General features: G+C 42.5%; 1 protein-coding gene across 2 annotated transcripts; it reads right to left on the minus strand.

Annotated features, from left to right (window-relative positions):
• Positions 1–1,952: 1,952 nt before the first annotated feature.
• Positions 1,953–22,524, minus strand: rmnd5b (required for meiotic nuclear division 5 homolog B). Of its 2 annotated transcripts, XM_063190142.1 has the most exons (11): positions 22,427–22,524; positions 21,858–22,023; positions 19,794–19,971; positions 18,943–19,085; positions 18,436–18,573; positions 16,813–16,913; positions 15,726–15,892; positions 14,066–14,231; positions 9,508–9,610; positions 6,811–6,965; positions 1,953–4,220 (listed from the first exon to the last, which is right to left on the minus strand). In XM_063190142.1, exons 3-11 carry the CDS (start codon positions 19,930–19,932, stop codon positions 4,157–4,159), a joined length of 1,176 nt encoding a protein of 391 aa, XP_063046212.1. In that variant the 5' UTR covers positions 19,933–19,971; positions 21,858–22,023; positions 22,427–22,524; the 3' UTR covers positions 1,953–4,156. The 2 variants fall into 2 exon arrangements, with proteins under 2 accessions (XP_063046212.1, XP_063046211.1); XM_063190141.1 differs by lacking the exons at positions 19,794–19,971; positions 21,858–22,023; positions 22,427–22,524 and adding an exon at positions 19,610–19,708.
• Positions 22,525–23,754: the final 1,230 nt, after the last annotated feature.

Raw genomic sequence — 23,754 nt, forward strand, 5'->3', positions numbered from 1 at the left:
CAAAAAAAGTGTCGAGAGCAGTGCAGTGCAGCACACACAGTGGAGTTGAGTCACCCACGGAGCCAACCGGCCGTTACATAAGGCCCACTGTACACTCGATAAACCCTGTGTGTGTGTGTGTGTGTGTGCATAGTGTGTGTGTGCATGTGCTTTACATAAGGAAACGTGCTTTTTAAAATAAAAGGAGGGTGTACTGTAGTGTGGGAGCTGTGTTATTTATTTGGCGAGCAGTGGTGGGACGGGCTGAACATGTCTACTCAATTAAAGTGAACAGCAAGGTCTGATTAATGGCGGATCTAACCTCAGACAGCCCCTTGGCTTCATGCGGCCGGACACTGCCCAGCAGGACTGGACCGGCATCCAAAAACAGACCGGGCATTTTTTATATAGCCCAGCCCTTCAAGACCTAACCCCACACTGCTCCAGGGACTGTAAACAATACCCTTTAAATTATATAAGTCGCTTTTTTATTATATAATAACTAATAAGCAGCATGCCAGGCCTTTCCTGCTCATGGCACACTGTCCAGCTGTTTGCACCATGGAGAGTTTATGAGAGCCGCAATGGGAGGCCCTTGGCATCGTTTAACCAGAGTCCAGGGACTGGGAGAAGCCAGCAGCACAGAGACAAAGGGAACATAAAATACTATACGCTCACACAATAGCTATGCATTCTTGGTCTTCTCTACATTGACTTCCGTACCTAGTATTGAGGGAGGTCATGAGGTCACATCATATTTCCAGTGTTCCACTTCCAAAGGGACTCGCAAAAAAAGGACCACAAAGACCAACAAGAACAATGCTTTCATGTCAAATGTCCATTACATTGAATATACAGCCATGCATGCATAGGCCTGCTTTTGACCTGACTTTTACTGACCGTCGTCCGTGCGTTCTACACTCATTAAGCCCATTATCTTCGGTCTGAAACAAGGCCATACCTTTGAGTCTTTTTTATGCTTTAATAGCACCCTCTAGAGGGGAAGGGGGGAAAAAGCACAGATTTTCACAGATTAGTTGTAAATACTGCTGGTTGTTGTAAATGATTGAGATTTTGTCCCATCCAAGCTGAATTTCATGGCTATTATTATAGAAAGATGATTACAAAAACAACCATGCTCACGGTATAGTATAAACTTTTTTTTATTTTAAGATTTTATCTTTTAAGATGCAAGTATAATATGAAACATACTGTACTATTAGAGGACAAATATTTACAATAGAAGTTGCATAACAACTGTTAGCAGAGAGAGAGAGAGAGAAAAAAACACATGTATTATCATACACTTGGCTAAATGTCAATCAATCAACCAACCAACCAATCACGAAGAGTCAGAAAAGACAGGCTGGGTTCGCTTGTGAGGATGCGCTTCTTCTATTCGCTCTGGTTCATCATCATTCAATACTTAGGGAGGCAATGGGTGATTGTCTACCAAAGTAATGGTGCAACTGGAAATAAAATAAACCATAAAACAAGCAGAAAAAGAAAGAACCCATGTTTTCTCCATATTCTCCCTACAACCAAGGCAAGCCTCAACGAAATAACACACCCCCACACACGCAAAAACACTACTAAAGCCCCCTAAACGCCTGTCCAAATGCTGAAACACAGTTGAAAAGAGGGGGTGAAACCTACTTGTAATGGCTACTGGTAATACATTTTTTAACCTTAACACCCATTTGAAAATCCTTGGCCTGTCCTTTTCAGCTCCCTTGCCTCCTCTAAATGTCTCATGCGAAGTTCTCCAGCCAGCAAATTAAACTTGTATCTAGGAGGCTGCTATTAAATGGTAATGTGTTTATTTGTTTGACTTTACATGGTTTTGTCTGTACTCCAAAATCAATCATCCATAACAACCTCGTTATTTAAAAAAGCAAGCAAACATCTGCCTTGCAGCGAGAAAATAAAAACAATTCAAATTTAAAGGGAGGCAATTATTCGTTTTTTTCTCGTTTTTCTTTTTCGGCACTCTGGTTAAAAAGCCAAGACGCATTTAAACAGCCAAAAAACCCGGAGGACAATATGATGTCTGTACAGCAGGATCCTCTCACACGGCCTTCAAAAAAAAAAGAGGAAAAAATTGATCTTTACCAGTCTCTGGAAAACCTTGTCTGAAGCAGACCTACCAGAGCAGGAAAAGAAATGCACTGCAGAGTTCATTGCAATTGATGATAGTGGAGGTGGTGGTGACGATGGAAAAGGATAGAAACAGCTGATCCACAATAATAATTTAATTTTTTTTAAAAAGAAGAAAAAAACGAAACTCACAGACTGTACTGACAATCGAACAATTATCTGAATGTGAGCACACCTACGAGAAGCCTAAACACACTCCAGTGACACGGCACTCACCGCACGTCACGACAGCAACATGTCAAGACACTTTTCCATTTTTTTGTTTTGTTCTTGTGGTCCAAACATTCATCGTAATCAGATCTGGAGAGAGAGTAAAGATTTGAAGTGCCATTGGTCACTGATGTCACATAGTAACACAGATGGTGACCTTGGGAGAGCCAGATGACCTTGTTCAATTGTGTGATGTGTGGAAGAGTATTCTGCTATCAGAAGCTATGGTTTGGGTAAAAGGGAGAGAGGTTAGGGTTAGGGTGTGGGGGTGTAGGGGCTATTGGATAGAGGGGCGACGGCGTCATTTTGAATAGGCCTACTACAGGTCAGTTAGCATGTACCTCAAAGCCCAAACCCCACCACCCACGTTTTATTTCACTTTCCTTTAAATACAATACAGGGACATGTGATTATTATCCAATGAAGAGAAAAAGAAAAAATGAGTCTCTTTTTGAACAATTCACAGTAGATTATTGTTTTCTTTTTTTTTCTTTTGAGAAAATATGTTAAACACATACACACAGAGCAAGGAGGAAAATGGCTTGGATCTTGTTGAAGGAGGACGAAAAAAAGAAAGAAAGATAGATTAAAAAAAAAAAACCCTAGAAAGCACAAGATCTGCCACTTCCTTGCCCCATCCGTCATCAGCATCATCAACGTGTAATAATCAGTAAGTCGCCACACGATACATGGATATAGGTACGTTTTTATGAACCTTTCCCATTCACTCACATGCGTCGACCACGTCCCGTAAACACTAGGGCTGTGGAGACGCATCTAAAGTTTACAATCAATTAATCCATATTCAGGAGGAAAAAAAAAAAAAAGAAAAAAAAAGAAAATCTACAGTCTCTTTAAACTTCACCTCAGGTTTTTACTGACAAGATTCACAGAGTTCACCTTCACCTTAAGTCAATATGCTTTTTCCAAGTGTGTGCACGGATTAACTGAGAAAGCCAAAAGCCATCTATTTGTTCAATACGTGCCTCTAAATAGGTTTGTCTTTCTTTATATTATATATTTTTTAGAATGATGTTTAAATATCTGTAAATAAACGACAGTCAAGCATAAACGTGTCACGTTTTCACCTGTACAGAATGGTTTGCACACTTTCTCCACCCTCAAGACAGAAAAAAATGGGCCGGGGAATAAAACAAAAAAACAAAACTAAAAAGTCTTAGAGACCAAGAAGAAAAATCCTGAAAAAGAGGGGGAAAAAAACATCCATCATCCATGCTAGATAAGAACCACACACACTCAAACACAAAGCAGACCCGAAAAACAATGAGGGTGAACGAAGCGAGCGGTTGAAAAGGAGTGAAAATGTGAGCGATCCGTTTGTCAAACTGTCAACTAAAATGATCCCCTCCACAACAGTCAGGAACACTTACACAATCATCTCTACGGGTGAAATCAGTGAAGCCTCATCCAACACCAACCATCCCAACTCCCATGTCCATGACTGCAACCAAAAAAAAAAGAAAAAGAAAAATCCACATCTGTCCTTCAGTTGGACAAGGCAGGGGAGGAGGATGCTAAGGAGGGGTGTTGCAGGTTGGAAAGGTCAAAGGTCAAAAGGTGAGAAATAGAGCAGACGTTGTTGGTGGTGGTTGGGGTGGGGGGGTGCTGAGCATAGACATGTATGGATGTCTACGATGCTGAAGATCAGCATGATGTCAAGTCTGGGGGTGTGTGTGGGAGCTTGAGTTTGAGCTCTCGCCTCGACCGGGCAGGGCTGGGCTGGGGTTTATAACCCTTTCATTGCACTCCAGATTGGAGCGTCTCGTCTCGTCTAGTCTCCCGCGTCGCGTCAGAAGAAGATCTGTTTGGCATCTGAAGGGTTCTGCTCCATGGGGCAATATGGGCATTTCAACCTGCCAGACCAACACAACGAGACACAGGATGATGAGATTTGTTTTCTTAAGGCACAGATTAGAACAAAGAACTTCATTAAGGACCAGTCTGCCATTCCATATTATCCTATTCCTAACCAGGGCTTGGCATTGGCAGCGAACAACCAGTATGCTGGTAAAAGCTGGGCGATGGCCAGTAATATGTTAAGCTTCACTAACCACTGCAACAGGAAACTTATTCTAGGGTGTGCCATATCAGGATGGCCCACTGGCATCACATGTTTGTTTTTAAGTTAAAGAAAAAGCCTAGTTTCTCAGTTACTATTATCTGGCTTATTTTCATTTAGTGAGCTTAGACATACAGGACCGCGGTAAAGACAAACTGATAGTGACTAATAGACTAATAGAACTACTAGCAATGAATAGAAAGGGTGAATGGCTAGAGAATCGGGCTGAAAACACTAGCCACTGAGCAAATAAAAAAGTCAATGTCAAGCCCTGTTTCTAAAAGTAGAGGTGCGCACATCCAAAACGCAGGTGCAGGCCAAAAGGGTCAGACAAACATGAAAGCAAAGTTGAGTGTCCTGTCCGCACACTTGCTCCCACTTTGCTTCGTCTTTTATTTTTGCACCAAGTCGACGATTTCGAGCTATACTCTCTTCATCTGCCTAGTCTGATGAAGATCTTGTAGTTTGAAAACGTTCACTTGGTGAAAAAATGAAAGCCCCGTTTCTAACCATAAACAGATGGGTCTGCCCACCTGTGTGTCTGGCCAGATATGACAGGGAGAATGACTACGAGCACTTTGAGCTGGCCCTATTCTTTTGTGGCTTACTACCTTTTACTACCTTTTACTGGTCATTATTCAGGAGTTCATTTACTACTTTTTACTACCCTGCGGGCACCCTGCTTTAACACAGAGCAGAAATATTGCAATAGTGACAAACCACCAGGCCCTGCCGTGGCTACGACGGTAGGGCACTAAACTGCTACATCAGGGACCCGGGTTCGGCTCCGGCCCGAGTTCATTTCATGATCCTCTCTCCCACTCACTCCCTGTCTCCATCTCAAACCGTACTATCTAATAAAGGCATAAAAGTCCTTGAAATATATTTATTAATTTATGTATTTTTATATTTTTTGGGCCTTTTATATTCTTTTCACCTTTATTATTAGGACAGTACCGTGAGGATGGTGACAGGAAATGAGTGGGAGAGAGAGAGATGGAGAAAGATCAGCAAATGACCCGGGCCGGAATCGCACCTGGGTCGCCAGCGTAGCAGCCCAGTGCCCTGCCAAAAATATTTTTTTAAATAAATAAATAAATAGTGAAAAACCAGCCGTGAACAAAAAGCTGTACTGAAATGGAAAATGAGGCAGCTTTAAAAACAACACCACCGACAGACAGGCAGGCAGCTGAGGAAATGAGTCAGAGGGCAGTCCCATAACCTTGCTCCCCACTCTGCACCATGGCCGGACTAGCCATAAGGCATACAGGGCATATGCCCGGATGGGCCGTTGATGATTTTGGCCTGGTCCTCCCCTCCATGTAGTGGTATCAGTCCTCATACCGCCACAGCTGACCTCTGAGTCGGATTTAAATATTCTTTGTGGCTGTTGTGGTCAAAATAGATCGTAACAGATAACTAAATATGTCGTCACAGGCTCCATAGTCTCCCTCAATGCCTGGCGGACTAATCTTGTCTGACAATGCCCTGCCTGATCTTTTGCCCAAGCCCAGCCCTGCTCTGCACTAAATAGAATGCAGTTCAGTACAAATGTCCTGTACCATTTACAGACAAAAAAAACCCTCAGAGCTAGTGGCAGAGCAGAGACATGGATACATCTAGGCCAAATATGGGCCATAAGTAGCTCTGTGTACTAACTTTTGGTGCTTTAAAAATAAATGTTCACAATAATAAAAATAATAATAATAATAATAATAATAATAATAATAATAATAATAATAATAATAATAATAATAGTAATAGGCAGTATTAGGCAGAAGTAGATCTCGGTAACAACACCAACTCTGGCCACCTCTGCTACTTAAAAAAACACCACTAACTTAAAATAAAATCATGTTGCTGACTTCTCTCTGACGTCAAACCATTGCTTTGTTAGAGCAGGGGTGGATGAATAAGGGGAAGGAAATGAGACACGTGTGTGTGTGTGTGTGTGTGTGTGTGTGTGTGTGTGTGTGTGTGTGTGTGTGTGTGTGTGTGTGTGTGTGTGTGTGTGAGTGTACTGATGGAAGGCTGATTGCTGTACTCAAATGTGTGCTATATGTTTACTGCAATGTGCAATAATGTGTATTAGGTCTTTGTGTATGTTTTGTATTTGTGTATTTATGATAGCTGGGCGTGTGTGTGTGCGTGTGTGTGTGCGTGTGCGTGTGTGTGTGTGTGCGTGCCTGACAGAGAGCATGGGTGTGTTTATGTGAACTGATGCAAGGCTGATTGCTGTACTCAAATGTGTGCTATACGTTTACTGCAATGTGCAATAATGTGAATTAGGTCTGAGTGTATGTTTGTGCATTTACGTAAGCTGTCAGACAGACACCTTAATTTCCCTCTGGATTAATAAAAGTACTTTACTCGACTCCACTTACTTTCCAGCATTGGTGAGCTTGTTGAGGGCGTCTCTGGAGATGACGTGGCCGCAGATGAGCTTCATGGGCGGGTTGCTCTCCGATGTCTGCTGCCTCAGGATGGGGCAGGCGAACACCGAGTGGTACCAGCACTTCTTGCCCAGGTCGATTTCAATCTGAACACACATACACACACAGGTATTAAAATCAGAATGAGTGGAGTGTTACCAGCACTTCTTGCCCAGGTCGATTTCAATCTGAACACACAGACGCAAACACGCACAGACACAGACACAGACACAGACACACACACAGATATTAAAATGAGAATGACTGGAGTGCTTTGTAGTTCATGAGGCTTATAACTTCATAGAAGTTCATAAATGTGGTTGGAGGAGTAATCAAAAATCACCAAGTTAATTAACAAAGCAGTATAATTTCAGTTATTCAAGTTGCAAGGCTTTATTATAGTTCATGATGTTTATTAATTGTAGTACTATGAACCGATGTTGAAACTATACATTGAACTGAAAGCAACCTTAAATGTAATTCTATTTAATGTATTTTATTGGAAATGTATGTCAAAGTGTTCTGGAAAGCACTATGCGTGGTCCGTCTTGGATGACAGATTTACAGGGAGCCAGATGGGGGAATTGGAGTATGATTGAAGTGCGATTATGAGGGGCGAGTGTGAAGAGTAGGTAACGCAGATGTGAAAAATGCTTGAAGAGAGAGAGATGAGCTCTGTTTTTCCACGTTAGCTCCTACAGCAGCTCTACTGCTGAAGTCAGCACATGGACCCTTCTGATCTCCAAATTATAATAATAACAATAATAATAACAGTAAGAGTAAGAGAGTAAGAGTAATTTATTTGTCACATACAACCCTAGCTTAAGGGTTTACCGGAAGCCTCAGTGTGAGACATACAGACAGCTCAACAGAAAAACAAACACAGACACACAGTCAGGGACAGAGAGGCAGAGGTACAGTGCCCTCCATGATTATTGGCACCCCTGGTTGAGATGTGTTTTTTAGCTTCCAATTATTTTATTTTTTTTCTAAATAATATGGGACCTTAATGGAAAAAAAGAGAAAAATCCAACCTTCAATACAAGTGCATTTATTCAGTGGGGAAAAAATCCCACATAAAGAAATAATTATTTGACATCAAATAATGTGTGTCACAATTATTAGCACCCCTGGTGTTAATATTTTGTACAACCCCCTTTTGCCAACAAAACAGCACCTAATCTTCTCCTATAATGTTTCACAAGATGGGAAAAGACAGAAAGAGGGATCTTCAGCCATTCCTCTTTGCAGAATCTCTCTAAATCATCCAGAGACCTGGGTCCTCTCCTCTGTACTCTCCTCTTCAGCTCACCCCACAGGTTCTCAATGGGGTTGAGGTCAGGGGACTGAGATGGCCATGGGAGGAGCTTGATTTTGTGTCTGGTGAACCATTTCAGAGCAGATTTGGCCATATGTTTAGGGTCATTGTCTTGCTGAAAGACCCAGTGACGACCCAGCTTCAGCTTTCGGGCAGAGGGCAACAGATTTTGATTTAAAATGTCCTGGTATTTCAAAGCATTCATGATGCCATGCACCCTAACAAGGTTCCCAGGGCCTTTGGAAGCGAAACAGCCCCACAGCATCACTGACCCACCCCCATACTTCACAGTGGGTATGAGGTGCTTTTCAGCATGCACATCTTTCGTGGTACGCCAGACCCACTTAGTGTGTTTGTTGCCAAAAAGCTCAATCTTGGTCCAAAGCACACTTGACCAAAGCACACGGTCCCAGTTGAAGCCCCAATACCGCTTGGCGAACTCCAGACGCTTGCGTTTATGATTGTGAGTGAGGAAAGGTTTTCTCCTTGCATGCCTCCCAAACAGCTTGTTGGCGTGTAGACAGCGCCTGATGGTTGATTTGGAGACTTTGTGACCCCAGGATGCTACCATTTGGTGTAATTCTGTAACAGTGAGCTTTGGAGATCTTTTGATTTCTCTTACCATCCTCCTCACTGTGCGTGGTGGCAAAATAAACTTGGGTCCTCGTCCAGGCTTGTTTACCACTGTTCCAGTTGTTTAGAACTTCTTAATTATTCCTCTCACAGTGGATATGGGCAGCTGCAGTTGAGTGGCAATCTTCTTGTAGCCTCTGCCTGACCTGTGAAGGTCGACGCACATCTGCCTCACTTGTATGCTGTGTTCCTTTGTCTTTCCCATGTTTAAGAGTGGATAAGAGAAATGGCCTCGGTATCACGTCATATTTATACCCCAGGGAAACAGGAAGTGATGAATTACTAATTAAATGTTCCTACATACTCTGGTAAACTTTGTAAACTACTGTAGAAATGACAGAAATGCTTCAATTATATTTATTTCCTGGGAATTGTTAAGGGTGCCAATAATTGTGGAACAGGTGATTTAATGAAAAATAATTATTTTTTAGTCAGGGATTTTTTTATTTTCTTACAATTCATATGAGTTGAAGGCTACATTTTCCTACAATTTTCAGTGTGACAGTATTCTTCTGCAATAAACACTGAATATATTTTAAGGCTTTTAACACATCTCAACCAGGGGTGCCAATAATCATGGAGGGCACTGTAAGTCGTCTGAAGCAGACAGACAGACAGACAGACAAGAGACACAAGCAGAGAAAGAAAGGGAGGGAGAGAAAAAGGGAGGGAGAGAGGGATGGGTGGATGAAAGTTACCGGCAGTTCGTCCTTGTGAGTCCACACCCCGCTGCACTGCCGCTGCTCGATCACCTGCTTGATGTTCATGAGGACGGGGAGGGCCATGCAGCCCGAGGCAAAACTGCAAACACACACACACACAGAACACACCACACACACACACACAAACACACAGACGACGCAGCTGGATTACTAAAAACTCAATCCCACTGCATCATGGCACATTACACACCACACACACGGCCCTTTGTTACTAAAGCGTGCATCATGGCATATTGCATATTACACACACACACACACACACACACACACACACACACACACACACACACACACACACACACACACACACACACACACACACACACACACACACGCACACACACACACACACACACACACACACACACACACACACGTTTTGCTTAATTTGCCACCCCTGTGCTTCCATTTTTTTCTACCTTGCTACTTAAAATGTGTTGAGGCTACTTAGCCTGCGTTTTGAGGCTTGGCACTATTGCATCATGGCACATTACAAAAAGCGTCAGCTTCAACCGTAGACGCGGTCAAACTCAGGAAAGTAGCACTCCCTTCCTTGTTCTCCTTACTAAAAAGGTAAATGCACCATGGTCCAGGTTACAGACGCGTTTGCCGTGAAGCCATCTTGCTTGATGTACATGAGGACGGGTGTAGGCATGCAGCCTGAGACAAAACTGCAAAAGCCACATACAGAGCACAGCATAGCTGGATTACTAGTGGATCAGCAGCAGTGTGCATCTGCGCATCATGGTACATTACACAAAAAGCACCAGTTTCAATCGTGGACACGTTCGAACTCAGGAAAGTAGTAGGTGCTGTCTTTGAGTACACGTCACATTGAGTAGAAAAGACCACCCTCTCTTCCCTATTAATTTGTCTTTACTAAAAAGTTTAATTAAACATCTAGAGTAAGATACTCTAGAAGACTATGATCAAAAAGTAAATAAATACTTTTCCGGGATCCATAAACTAGAGCACACTCTTTCACATTGGATAGGCGGGTTTGATTGATCTCACCCTACTAGAAGATGTTTGGTTTAATGCAACATGTCCAGGTTACACAAATGCGTTTTGGCCTGAAGCCGTCCTTAGTATTACATTACACAAAAACGACACAGTTTTGTTTGTGCATTTCTGTCCGTCTTTTTTTAATTATTATTTATTATTATTCAACCACTTGGGATGTCTTAAAGTCAGCCAACCCTATGTTTTTGTCATTCTGATAAAGCACATCGAGCAGCCAGTTTGTATGAACTGTCCTTATACAAATACAGACACAAAAGACCAGACGGAACATCTGGGTGGGTGTGTTTAAGGGCGCCAACACACTCGTCTGAGTTCTATGTTGACATAACATGACATCGCACCAAAGATTCTTTAATTCTAACAGTATGGAACGTCTCTGATCGTACCTATACAGTTGCCCTAAATAGTTGGTGAGCACAGAGAATGTACTCAAAGAAGAGAAACCCAATTGGAATTGGGTTCATGTGTGAGAGAATGGTCTGTAGTGTACGCTGGGTATAAGCTCCATAAAATACTTCATTGCTTAACAGACGAGGAAGATCCTATTAGGAAATATGACCATATTTCAAACCCAGTGTGCTGTCAACTATTCATACTATCTCTAATACAATTGTCTGGCACCTGGATGCGGCTTTTGTGGATGAACGCACCCTAACATTCAAACATATCATCAGGCTTGCATCAAAGTCATTCTACTGCAATGCAGGGAAAGGAGAAACAAAAGCAGTAGCTGAGGAGTCAGTGTGTAGGAGTGAGTCATGGCTATTACACCGTATTACACCATGTCATCATGCATTGAGTGCATTGCGCACACAAGTCAGCGTTCGGGAGCCATTTAAAAGTAGGTGAGAGAAAGGTCTTGGCACACTAGGGCACATCACAAAAACATTCAGAATGGCACAGCAATTATTACACTGGTAACACTTTGTATTAATGTCTACTTATGAAGACTGAGTAATCAATTAACTAATGATGAACAAAACATTAACAAATGTTTTTATTATTAGCTATATTTTGTTCATACTTTATAAAATATCTACAAATAATATGTTGACGATTTCATAAATCTTTGAACAGAGTATTATTAGTCATTTACAAAAAAATTATAAATGTTTGATAAATATAAAATATTAACATAACATTTACAAACATTTCTAAGTCATTTACAAACATTTGTTAATGCTTTCTTCATCATTTGTTCATTATTTACTAAGTGTTAATGCTTTACAAGCAGACATTAGCAGACATTAATATAAAGTGTTACCATTACACTGTTTGTAATCTTGACATCAGTGGCATATTCTTTCCCTGCCGAAAAATTCTAGCCAGGCCACGCCCTCCTAGTGACGCAACACCTTTGGCATTGCTTCTAGTCAGGCCAAGAGCAATGTAAATATAGTTTCTGATCTCCCGAAAAATTGAGAACTCCACCCACTTTGTCAGGAAGCAAACAACCAGTAGAAAACCAAGGGAGGCGGGTCAACCATGCCATTTGGCAAATGTTAATTGTTATTCTCCTCGGTCAGACCAAGTCTCGAAGAGATTTGGCAGTCGATGATAATCAGGCTAGAAAAATTCTACCCATGCATCATGCCAATTTTCAACGACTATAAATATTCCATACAAACACGTCCAAGATTGATCATTCACTTCGCAGACACTAGCTCCCTTATTTGGTCTGCATCATGCAGTAAGAATTGTTACTGTGTGTAGCTGCAATGCGGTCTGCTGTCACATTGTCAAGCCAGCCCGAATGGATCCAATTGTTTCCTTGTCAAAAATTATCTTCACTATCTGGAACAAATTTTGAGTAGTTTGTTGGTCTGGAATCAAGAGGACCAACACCACCTTTCTGGAGTTTGATACGTGCTTTTACCACACCAAAAAAGACCTTTCGGTCCAATTTGATGTTATTCTTTTTTCTTGAGCAGCGTGCACAAAAAGTTGCTTTGAGTCTGAGCATGCTGCCCATTCACAAATGTTACTTTTTTCAGAAATACTTACCACCACCATCAAATTGTAAGTATTCAAAATGGCACTTTCTCCATGTGTTCCATTTTGAATTTCCAGGAGTAGACATTTTAGCTGCAAAACTTACTGTACTTTTGTCATACTAGTAAATATTTGCTTATTACCTAGTAAATATTCATGAAAAGACCAAATTTGGCAATAGGCAGCACAGTTTCTACGAGCAGCATGGTTGCAATACCTACTCTGGCCACCATCCCACATAAGTCTCTTTTCCATTGGGTTCCGCGTTCCGGTGCGGGCTTTATAAATATTCATGAAACTTGACGGGGGGTCGATGGTGCTGTCTCGCACGCATTTCCATACATCAGGGACTAGAACTGGGCCGTATGATCAGCTGCTGCAACTAGCCGCGACAACACCGTGTTTTCACGCCATGGTGAATCTAAGCCCTAATCTAAACAATAGGACCTATAGGACTAAATATAACCAGCGATCTCCTTCTCTTAGACCCATAGACATGTGTTTGGGCTTGTTCGAAAGCTGCGAATCTTAGCTTTTCACAGGTTTTTACGGAACGTTTTTATGTTCTTTCAATCCAAAGTTATATAACTTTAAGCGGCCGCTGTTTCAAGTGAAAAAATAGCGCTTTCCAACCATTTTTTTTATCTCGTCATTTTTTTCCTAACAGCCAGCGATCACCTTAACCTAGACCTACAGACATGTGTTAGGGTTTGTTCAAAAGCTGAGATTCTTAGCTTTTTACAGGTTTTTACGGCACGTGTTTATGTTCTTTAAATCCAAAGTTATTTAACTTTAAGCGGTCGCCACTTCAAGTAGCCTAAACAATGGCGTTGTTCTCCAGCCGGATAGAGAGGAAATCTTTTTTGTCATGGCTGTGTTCTTTGTTCCCTCCAATAAACCTAGTTTTTCATTCGAAATTTTCATTTTTACATTTAATTTGATAACAGCAAATTCGCCATCCCTCTGCAGGTTCGTATATGAAGATATGTGCAATGAAAAGGGCTACTTTAGTGTGCCCTATTTTGCATGGTGGTAAAAAAAAAACGACTTCTCACAAGGAGGAGGCGTGGAGCTTTGGAAATAGCGTGATTTTAAAATAATAGCCTAATAGGCTAATAATATAACTCCTTGACCAAGGACTGGAGTTAGGCTACTTTAAAGAACATGATAATTGCTTGAGCAAATTTTCTCTGTCTACTGTAAAAACTGCCGACAGAAAAGCGATGTTGATTTTTAAAGTGCGTGGGTGGGGATAGGTGTTTGCACATGCCGGTAAATCCTAACACAGGCAACATGTAGCCTAGTGGAACTAAGCTCCGCACGCCTCGAACCACGTCTTTCGCGATTCTATAATCGCCCCTGTTTGAGCCCTGTTTGAGCTGATGATGGGTGTGTATGGGTGGAGTAAATGCAAAAAGAAAACGAAACCACGCCCCAGCAGTGTGCAGCCCCGTTCTAACAGGGCTAGTCGAAAAGGGGCTATAGTGCACCTTTAAACTGACCCATGCTCCCATCTCACCTGACACTGAGGGGGGACTCGACGGAGAGGCCCAGGAGGGCGCAGGCGTCGCGGGTGAAGATGTTGCAGATCTCAGCCCACTGGTTGGTCTCCAGCAGACTGCGATAGGGCGAGTTCTCGATGCCGTGCCGCAGGTAAACCAGACTACCCATGAGGATCTGAATATCTAGATAGGGATAGAAAATGGTTCCATATCATCATTTTAATCATAAAAACAGCTATTATTGGTTATAGTCCCTGTGAAGCAATATTGGGTCAGGTGACTTGCTGAAGGGCAACTTGCTACTTATTTCTTGTACACTGTTGTACTCTGCCCACAACCCTCGGATTCCTAGCTCTATTCCCCATCCTCTTCCCATGGCATGACCACCCAGCTTACTTTGTCAGCAATATTTGTAATGGTCAGCTACATTTCACAAATACTGACACACAATGCAATTACCCATTGCCAAACAGTGCAGTGGAGGGCTGGAAGGGGCGTGCGTACTGCACAGCACCTGTTTGCTCCCTTTCTAAGCGACTGAACTGCGTGACTCTAAACTGCCCTCCATCCCTCTAGAAAGTTATTGAACCTTGGCTCTACCGTGGCGTAAATGGTAAGGTACTCGTCTGCTATGCGTCCGACCCGGGTTTGATTCCCAGCCCGGGTCCTTTGCCGACCCTTCCCCCGTCTCTCTCTCTCCCCACTCACTTCCTGTCTGTACCTTCACTATCCTGTCAAGTAAAGGCAAAAAACCTTGAACCATTGAACCTTGAATCTTGGTCTATACTCCACCTCTCTGGTGCTGCTTGGAGAAGGGTTGCAAGGGGCGTGCGCAAGTGGTGTGCGCAAGTGGTGTGCGTAGTGCCTCCATCTGATTGCTCACTATATTAGCTATATTTCTCTTAAACACATTATTATTTTATTTCGATGTGTTTATCCCATTAGCCTGACCCACCAGCGTTGCCAGATTGGGCGGTTGGCTACTTGGGATGTCCGTCTGTGGGTAAAAACGGGAAAAATTGGCCATTTGGTGTTTTTTTAACCAGTTTCGTGCCCATGGAAACCAATGCAATTTGTTGAAATTGGGCGGAATTTAGCACATTTTGGCGGTTTTTGAGAACCTTTTAGGCGGGTTTTGATCAGACAAATCTGGCAACAGTGTGACCCATCTCTCTGAAGCTGCATGGCGAAGGGCTGAAAGGAAGTGGCGTGCGTACTGCAGCGCCTCCGCCATCTGATTGCTTACTATGAAAGCTACTTTGGTAATCGCAATGCTATTGCCCATTGACACACTACCACAACACTTCGAACTATTAATCCTGGTTCAGTTCTCTTGGTCTATACCCCACCTCTCCTGTAGCACCTCCATCTATTTACTTGGTTAGCGATATTTGTTTAATCCCAATGCTATTGCCCATTGCCACAACACTTTAGTATTCTGAAGTGGTCCTGGTGCCCCTGATGCCCCTGGCCTATATACCCAGCACTCTGGTGCTGCGTGGCAAAGGGCTGAAAGTGGCGTGCATAATGTAGCGCCTCCATCTGATTGCTCCCTTTGTAAGCTACATTCCTATATAAGCGACTTTGTTGATCCATATGCAACTGAATGACTTACAAACTGCCCTCCACCCCTCAATAAAAATATTGGACCTTGAATCTTGGCCTACATGTACCCACCTCTCTGATGCTGCGTGGCGAAGGGCTGGAAGTGGCGTGCGTACTGCAGGGCCTCCATCTGGTTCCCGATGCCGCCGTTGAGCAGGCTGATGAAGTAGAGGCGGTGCAGCTTGAACTCCAGCGTGCTGTTCAGGTCCAGCAGACGCTGCCGGTTCGTCACCGCCCATCTGACCGACGGACGGAGAGATTTAAAGGAGGGAAATAAATCAGTGGTATAATATAATATAAATAAATATGAGTTATGAGCAAGGCTCTAAATTAGCAACAGCCAAGTATGGCAGGTTGCAGGCTTCACTCTGGTTTCTTGATGAATTTTGTGGGTGCTGGCCCAAATAAAACATTTAGAATCAAAGACAAAGGGCCGCACCTTGCATCAAATTGTTTTCTTTATTTTTGTGCACAGACGCGTTTCGGCCCGTGCCTTCGTTGCCTGCGTTGCAAACTGAGGAAGGCACACGACAAAACGTGCCTGTGCACAAAAATAAAGAAAAAAACAGTTTGATGCAAGGTGCGCCCTTTTGTCTTTGATTCTAACTTAACAGCAGCCAACCGGCCAAATGCTGGCGAAATTTCAGTTTGGCTGGTAGAAAAGACCAACGTACTAGCCACGTTGACCCATTAGTGAGTATTTTTTGGCTAGTAAGATTAACATCTACAAGCCAGTCTGGCTGGTAGTGAAAAAAGGTTAATTTAGGGCCCTGGTTAGGAGTAGTTGGGTGAGAGGGGTTAAAATAAGTTCATGCAAAGCCATAAAGTAAACAACAAGGGAAAAATGCACATAGGCAATGTCACATGCACAAAGGCAACATACAGGAACCGGGCGAATACACCGGCCGCGGCGAGATTATTATTATTATTATTATTATGGACAGTCTTCATCACCATTTCATCATCATTCATGGCTAGTAGATGTTAATCTTATTAACCAAACACACACTCACTAATGGGTCAAAGTGGCTAATAAGTTTTATTTTCTACCAGTCAAACTGATTTTTTACCAGCATTTGGCCGGTTGGCAGCTGTTAATTTAAAGCTCTGGACATAGTGATGGGACACGTAACCAGACAAAAAAAACTAGTTCACTCACTCTAGGGCAGGCCGGAGGTCCTGTGTACGCAAAGCCTCAAGGATTCGATTCAACTCTAGAAAGGGCTGCTTCATGCTCATATCGATGACCACACCGGACTCCTGAAAGTCAAACACATTTAACACACATTTAACATTGGAAGAACATACCATTTGTGCCAGACACAGCAGCATTGATTAGATATCCAATCGTTCTTAACCCATTTAAGCCTGAGGCACCTGCAAAACAGGCCTGCGGAATGCCTAAGCCCTTTTTGGGAAAGGGTGCCCTCAGCCTATAAAAACCTAAATATCTCAGCCTCAGAAGCACATAAAAACATGAAATCTTGCATTAGCATATTCTAATATACCCACATTTTCAATACAAAACACCCCCCCCTCAAATCTCAACAGCCTGAATGCAATGTCTGGGTCCCTTCAGGTGCCTAGGTCAATGCAGTGTATACGCAGCATCAGTCTTAAATGGGTTAAAGGAACACAATTTTTTTTTACACCTCTGCCACCGCCCTCACACCCCCATCAACTATGGAAGAGAGTGAAGAAGCGCATTCATTATTTACACCGCCCATCCGTGTTATTTTGGGCACCCAGTTCCAAGACCATCTGTCCAACTATGACGGGGCATTCACAAACGTCCGCCAAGTGAAGTCGCTATATTTGGCTACCTTTCCATTGACTGTACAGTGGATTAGATCATTTCCTGCAGCACTGTGGTCTTGCTTGCATTGGATTCACCAAGAGTTGAAAACGAGCGTGCGTTAGCCAATGAAGTAGGTGCTACAGATGCAGCAACTAATTAATTTGTGTGTGTGTGCGCGACACGTGTGAATTTACCAAGTCAAGTTGGCTTTATTGTCAACTTCTTTACATTATACATATCTATTATACATGCCTATTAGAATGTTATTGTTTTTTTCTCAGTATGTTAGTTTTTCACTGCACATTGTGTGTGTGTGTGTGTGTGTGTGTGTGTGTGTGTGTGTGTGTGTGTGTGTGTGTGTGTGTGTGTGTGTGTGTGTGTGTGTGTGTGTGTGTGTGTGATTATTACCAATGTCCTATCAATGTGTTTAGTTTAACTGCACATTGGAAACCGGTCAAACCCAATTTCATCCCAATTTTGTATTGACCTTGTTACATAGATTTTTGACAATAGAGTACACTTGAACTTGAAATCATATGCAATTGTTTGTGTGACTGGCTGCTGCACCTTTGTGAAACACATCATGCATCATTCAGTACATCAAGGCCCGAACTGCCCACTACAACGGTGGTTTCTCTGGAAGACTAAGCAGTGGTACCAAGGAAAAAGTCCACATTTGCAGAGTTGCCTGATGATGCCCAGTTGACCAAAAAAAAAAATCGCTATAAGGCTTTGCAAAAGAGGACAGTGCGTGAGAGATCTTTTCCTTGATCCTTTATTTTGACCATGTGGTTATCCAATGCACCTGACCAAGGGCGGTATACAAGAAGCCTTCTAAAATATCTGGGCAGTGTAAAAACTTGTTCTGTATTTGTATTATGTCTACACTTAGATGGCGGTTTCTCTGGAAGACTTTCCTGGCTCTTTAATAGCACAATGATGAGAAGGATCTGACAACCAACAATTTCAGTATCTGCACTGTACCTGACATAAGTCCTCGGCAACGCTGAGCATTCCTTGTCGGTAGAGGTGTTCCACGATGGTTTCGCTGAGGTACTTTTGTCTCTCGGGCGTGTCCCACACCGTCTCAGCAACTACTGCACTCACTTCCGCGTCAAAATTCTGCAAATGACAAGATGGATTTTCTTTTCATTTTGCTTCAAAATTGTATATATTTTTTAAATCCAAATGATTCTCATAACTTTGTCAAAAGCCATGTCGGATCATGTCCGGGCATTCAGCCACTATAGGTTTACACAATCATAACTTCAAAGCAAAATGTGCAATGATTTCCTTATTTGATTAAATCCCAAACATAACAAGACATGGAATGTTATTCCACGTCATAGTATGTGACTGTCATCAATGTCTAGTATGTCAACTGTGTTTGGTGTTTTGATGTCTGTTATGAATGCATCTTATACAAAACACAGGGAGAGATCTGAGGCTATGTACATGCGGTTGTTTACCAAATAGAAGTGTTGGACTCACCCTGTCGATGGCCTTGCCAACCTTGGACACGCTGCCGTGTATGTCCTTGTGTTTGGATGCCAGCATCTGCACTGTCTCTTTGATTTCCTTGCAGCACTGGGTCATCGTTTGGGAGAAGACAGACAAGTCTGCATCTTGCACACCTGTCAAAGCAAACCAGTACAAATGAAAAATCACCACCGGCAAACTTGACTGTTTTAAAGCTACTTCCAATAGCAATGCGAAGCACTTTCTAATCCATCACTTTCTAATGTCGCTTGACCACGCACACTGGCGGCATACTGTATGAAGTACACAAGCATAGTAGCAGGTGGATTCAACAGTGGATTTCAACGAAAGTCTCTGACAAAATAGAAGTGAATCAAAATCAACAGGCAAGGAGACAAAAGATTACAGCATACCGTACATAGAGTAGAGTACTTTTAATAATCCCGAATGTAATGTAATGTAATCAGGCCTTTAGATTAACTTTTTTCCATCACCAGCCAAAATGGCTAGTAGATGTTACTCTTACTAGCCACACACTCACTAATGGGTGAAACTGGCTAGTAAGTTGGTCATTCCTACCAGCAAAACTGAAATTTCACAAGCATTTGGCCAGTTATCTGGTGTCAATTTAGAGCCCTGAATGTAATGCAAGGCAGGCATGTGTGTGCCGTGCGCTCACCAAAGGCCACCAGCTGGCTGCGCAGCTCGTAGACGTTCCTGAGCAGCGTAGCTAGTCTTAGGCCGAATCCCATTTCTACCCCTACACCTACACCTACGCCTACGCCTTCCCCTCGTCCCTTCAAACGGAGCAGTAAGAGGGCTGTCATTGTAAGGCAGACATGATATGCGTGCGTGCTTCTCACCAAAGGCCACCAGCTGGCTGCGCAGCTCGTAGACGTTCCTGAGCAGCTCGTCCAGGCGTTCCTCCGACTGATGGCTGTACGTCATGAAGCGGTGGAGCACCTTCTCCAGCTCCCGCTCTACACACGCACACTGCTCCATCACGCTAAGGCAGGACTCACATTCACACAGCTCATCCACCTGGGAAACGGAAACGGAAACACACACACACACAGACAGACACACACTGGTTGATTGTAAAGAAGAAGATTCAATGTTTACATTGCTGCTCCATCATGCTAAGGCAGGACTCATATTAGCACAGCTCACAACACATACACACACACACACACACACACACACACACACACACACACAAAGGTTGGTCATAAATAAGACGCACTACTTTCACAATACAATGTTAATGTTGCTGCAATCTTGTCATCAAGGGAATTTGAATCATATTCAAACAGCTCATCCACCTGAGAAACACACATGCACAGGATGGTTGATTGGTTAGATATAGAGTAAAGACGATAACTCTGAAGATTCAACGTTTACATTGGAGCTCCATCCTGCATGGGCAGGAATCACATTATCTACCTGAGAAACAAACACTGAGGATGGTTGGTAATTTGTGGAGTAACGATAAGACTACTTTCACGATTAAATGCTTCACTTGAGGCATACAGGATGGCAGTTTGGTTGCTTATGGAGTAAAGAAGATAACATTCAAGTGTTTACATTGCTGCTGTATCATTGAATTATACAAATACAAATATAAAACTTGCATGCTATGCAATTCAGAGGTCAGAAACACAGATAGCTTGATGACTCACATACTCACAATGACGGTTAGAAGTAAATGACAGCATCAGCTACAAAGTCAACAGATTTCGGTTACAGTGGTGTAGTGGTTGTAGAACTAGATGTGTGTCGTTGTTTGGTTCAATTCCAAATTACACCTAGTAGACACTGCAGCAATCACTGGGCTAACATTACAGTAGCCTGTGAATCAGGTAACACACTAACACAGCAACTAATAAATAATCACTCTTAATTACGGTTTTGTGTTTTGTTTGCTTCGGGCCTGAGAGCATTACTGACTCACAAACCGGACTGAGCAAGTTTTCTAGTAGCACAGAGAGTCGTTGTTTACTTGTAGCAAGATGACGAGGTTTACAAGTCACACAGCCCAGCAAAATACTGTCACTCTGTTATCAACATCTTGTAATACTGAAGAACTATCTGATAAGATCTTAAACTATTCTCAAATGGTGTGAATGGAGGAATAATTACGACCAGTCTATACACTCTCCATTTTGACATTTACAACTTCTCCTTTAAAAGGGATAATCATACTCATGCAACGTTATGCTAGTAGTTCAGCCTGCTAGGTGGGCCCTGAATGAAAATGTCATGGAACCAACTGAATCCAGCTGCTAGCACGAGCCAAACAATCTCATTTGGTCTTTTAGAGATCCTTTTGACACATTTGTCAAATACATTTCTGTCGCGTACTTAATGCAGGGACGTGTGGGTTTTATATAACATTCGTCACAACAGCTGACTAATACTTTAAAACTATCCAAAACCTATTCGCTAACACGCTACATGGAACACAAAATATTAGCTACAACGCAGGCTAACGTTTGGGTTTAATCAGACAGCATAAACACACATACACAAGCGCATACCACAGCATCTGCTTAGCACACGTAAGTGCCCTATAGAGTCTCAATAATTGAGTTGAATATCGTCAATATAAAAACAGTGGGAATCAACTGTACATGACCTTTAACAGGGTGCAAATAAACTGTAAAACGTAAATACAGCTAGCAATGTTAGCAAGCTAGAGCTAGCCTAGCTGGATTCAATAGACACATAGCATGTAGCAGCAGAGCTATAACAACCAAGAACAGGGAGGCGTAGAAAAGCTTGGTTAACTTTGACGGATTTGAGTAGCTGTCTACGTGAATGTGTAACACTCATAAGCAATATGGAAGTTTCAGATTTAGCACCATCTTCATTTGCATGCCGTACTCACAATAAAGCCCGAATAAAAAACAAAAACACTCTGTACTTGCCTGTTGTGACAGCACTTCTCCACCAGACGTCCCTCAAAGCTATGTGAATGTCCTCTACTCTCCTTTTGGGCAGCAGTGGAGCTGGCTAGAATTCTGCCATCTACTGTAGGGGATGGGGAAGGTTACTCTCATCAACTGGAAACATTTGCCCAGTAACCCACCCAGGCTGCCAGAGGAGAATAGAGCACAATAATTTGGGCTGGATTCATTCAATACATTGTAGCTGTATTTTGATAGCAAATCATGCATGTGGCAGTTTGTGATGCACTTGATGCATTTTCCTAAATGCATTGACAGAGGTCAGATTAAGACAACACATTTATTGGGCCTAGTTTCTATTCAGCCACCAAACAGAAAAAAATAATGACAGTGCATTCATAACAGGGTACTTTGCAAACAAATGTAATGCAAAACAATTCAAATTATTGCATTTTCACATATCCTATTGATTGTGCAATATATAGCCAACTCAGATACTCTAATTGTCCTCCCATGTATCTGTCAAACATGATCAACCAGAAAAACAGTCTCTTGGAGTCGGAGAGATCAAGATAAGCAGCAGCACATACATAATCTAGTTTATGTTAAACCTGAGGTGCAAGGAACGGAAGGGAGGCGCGGCGCGTCCTCAGATGTTGACAGGCTGGTTGAGTCAGTCTGGCCTCTAGCTGCAGAGCTGATCAGCCTTGTGTTCGCGGCATGACTGGTGGCACCGCTGCCTGCCTGACTGTGTGGACTCTGGTCCCATTTGTGAGTTTGACCATTGACCCTCCGACTCAAGGTCTGCGTTGAGTAAGCAGCCCTTTCTTGTGTGTGTGTGTGTGTGTGTGTGTGTGTGTGTGTGTGTGTGTGTGTGTGTGTGTGTGTGTGTTGTATAGTAGCAAATATATCATTTGCGTCAATGCCACAGCCCCCTTACCTCATTGCATTTTTTTTTTTATTGTTTGTGCATTTAAACTAGCATTTCTCAGGACTTACAGAATCAGCCGAGTTGCAGCATGGCATACCACCAGTCTTTTCCAAATCAGCCCCACCCATTGATATTTGACATCATCAGTATACTGTATGAGGCAATCTTTCTGCATTCTTTGAGCTTTTGCATTCAATCGTTTTTTGGAGGGCTTGATGTGCTTTTTGCATTCTACGTTACGCCTGTAGGGATTTCCACCACTGCACATGTCAAGTCAAGTGAAGTCAGCTTTTATTGACAGTTTCTTCATATGCACAGATCAGACAAGGAAATTGAAATTACGTTTCTCTCTCTATACCATGAAGGGCATAGACATTCACAGGACTGACATTTACAGCCTGACACCAAAGTGCAAGACAGGACAAGTAACACTGATGGACCAACAACAGTAAAGTGATGAAGTAGGCCTAATAAACATACTGAGCATTTAACATTGGTGAGTGACAGTGGCGGACCAGTGGCCAGTGCCATTCTACATTGTTAGACAGATACAAGCTGAAGCTGATGGCTTATTTTCACTCTGCATCCACATATAGGCCCAGCCCCTTCATAAGAAACTCAGAAACACACACCAGATATCAGGAAACAAATGTTAGTTAAAATCTGATCAAGTGCATATGTTTTACACTGGCACGGAAAATGACCAGAGGCTTTTCACCACTAAATGTTATGAAGTGATACATGGAGTCAAAACCAATCCTGCTGGGACACATTGGGTGATACTTCCATGCTTGCATAACATCTGTAACATGACACCTTCTTTCACAAAATGTTACAGTTTAGGACAATGAACCTAGAGGGCCAATGCATAGGCTTGTGCAAGAATACCACATATTGCAAAATATGTGCAGCCACTTCTTGCAGCCTAGAAAGAAAATGTTTGAGTTTCAATTAAGCTGTTTCACCTATTGGAAATATGTATTTCAA

Source organism: Engraulis encrasicolus, chromosome 23, assembly GCF_034702125.1.
Source record: "Engraulis encrasicolus isolate BLACKSEA-1 chromosome 23, IST_EnEncr_1.0, whole genome shotgun sequence".
NCBI classification, from domain to species: domain Eukaryota; kingdom Metazoa; phylum Chordata; class Actinopteri; order Clupeiformes; family Engraulidae; genus Engraulis; species Engraulis encrasicolus.

Coding starts and splice junctions, on each gene's coding strand:
- rmnd5b (XM_063190142.1), bottom strand. CDS start 19,932: ATGGAGCAGTGTGCGTGTGTAGAGCGGGAGCTGGAGAAGGTGCTCCAC. Junction 15,893..16,812: donor GACCTCCGGCCTGCCCTAGA/GTGAGTGAACTA, acceptor TCCGTCGGTCAG/ATGGGCGGTGACGAACCGGC. Junction 6,966..9,507: donor CTCACAAGGACGAACTGCCG/GTAACTTTCATC, acceptor ATGTGTGTTCAG/ATTGAAATCGACCTGGGCAA.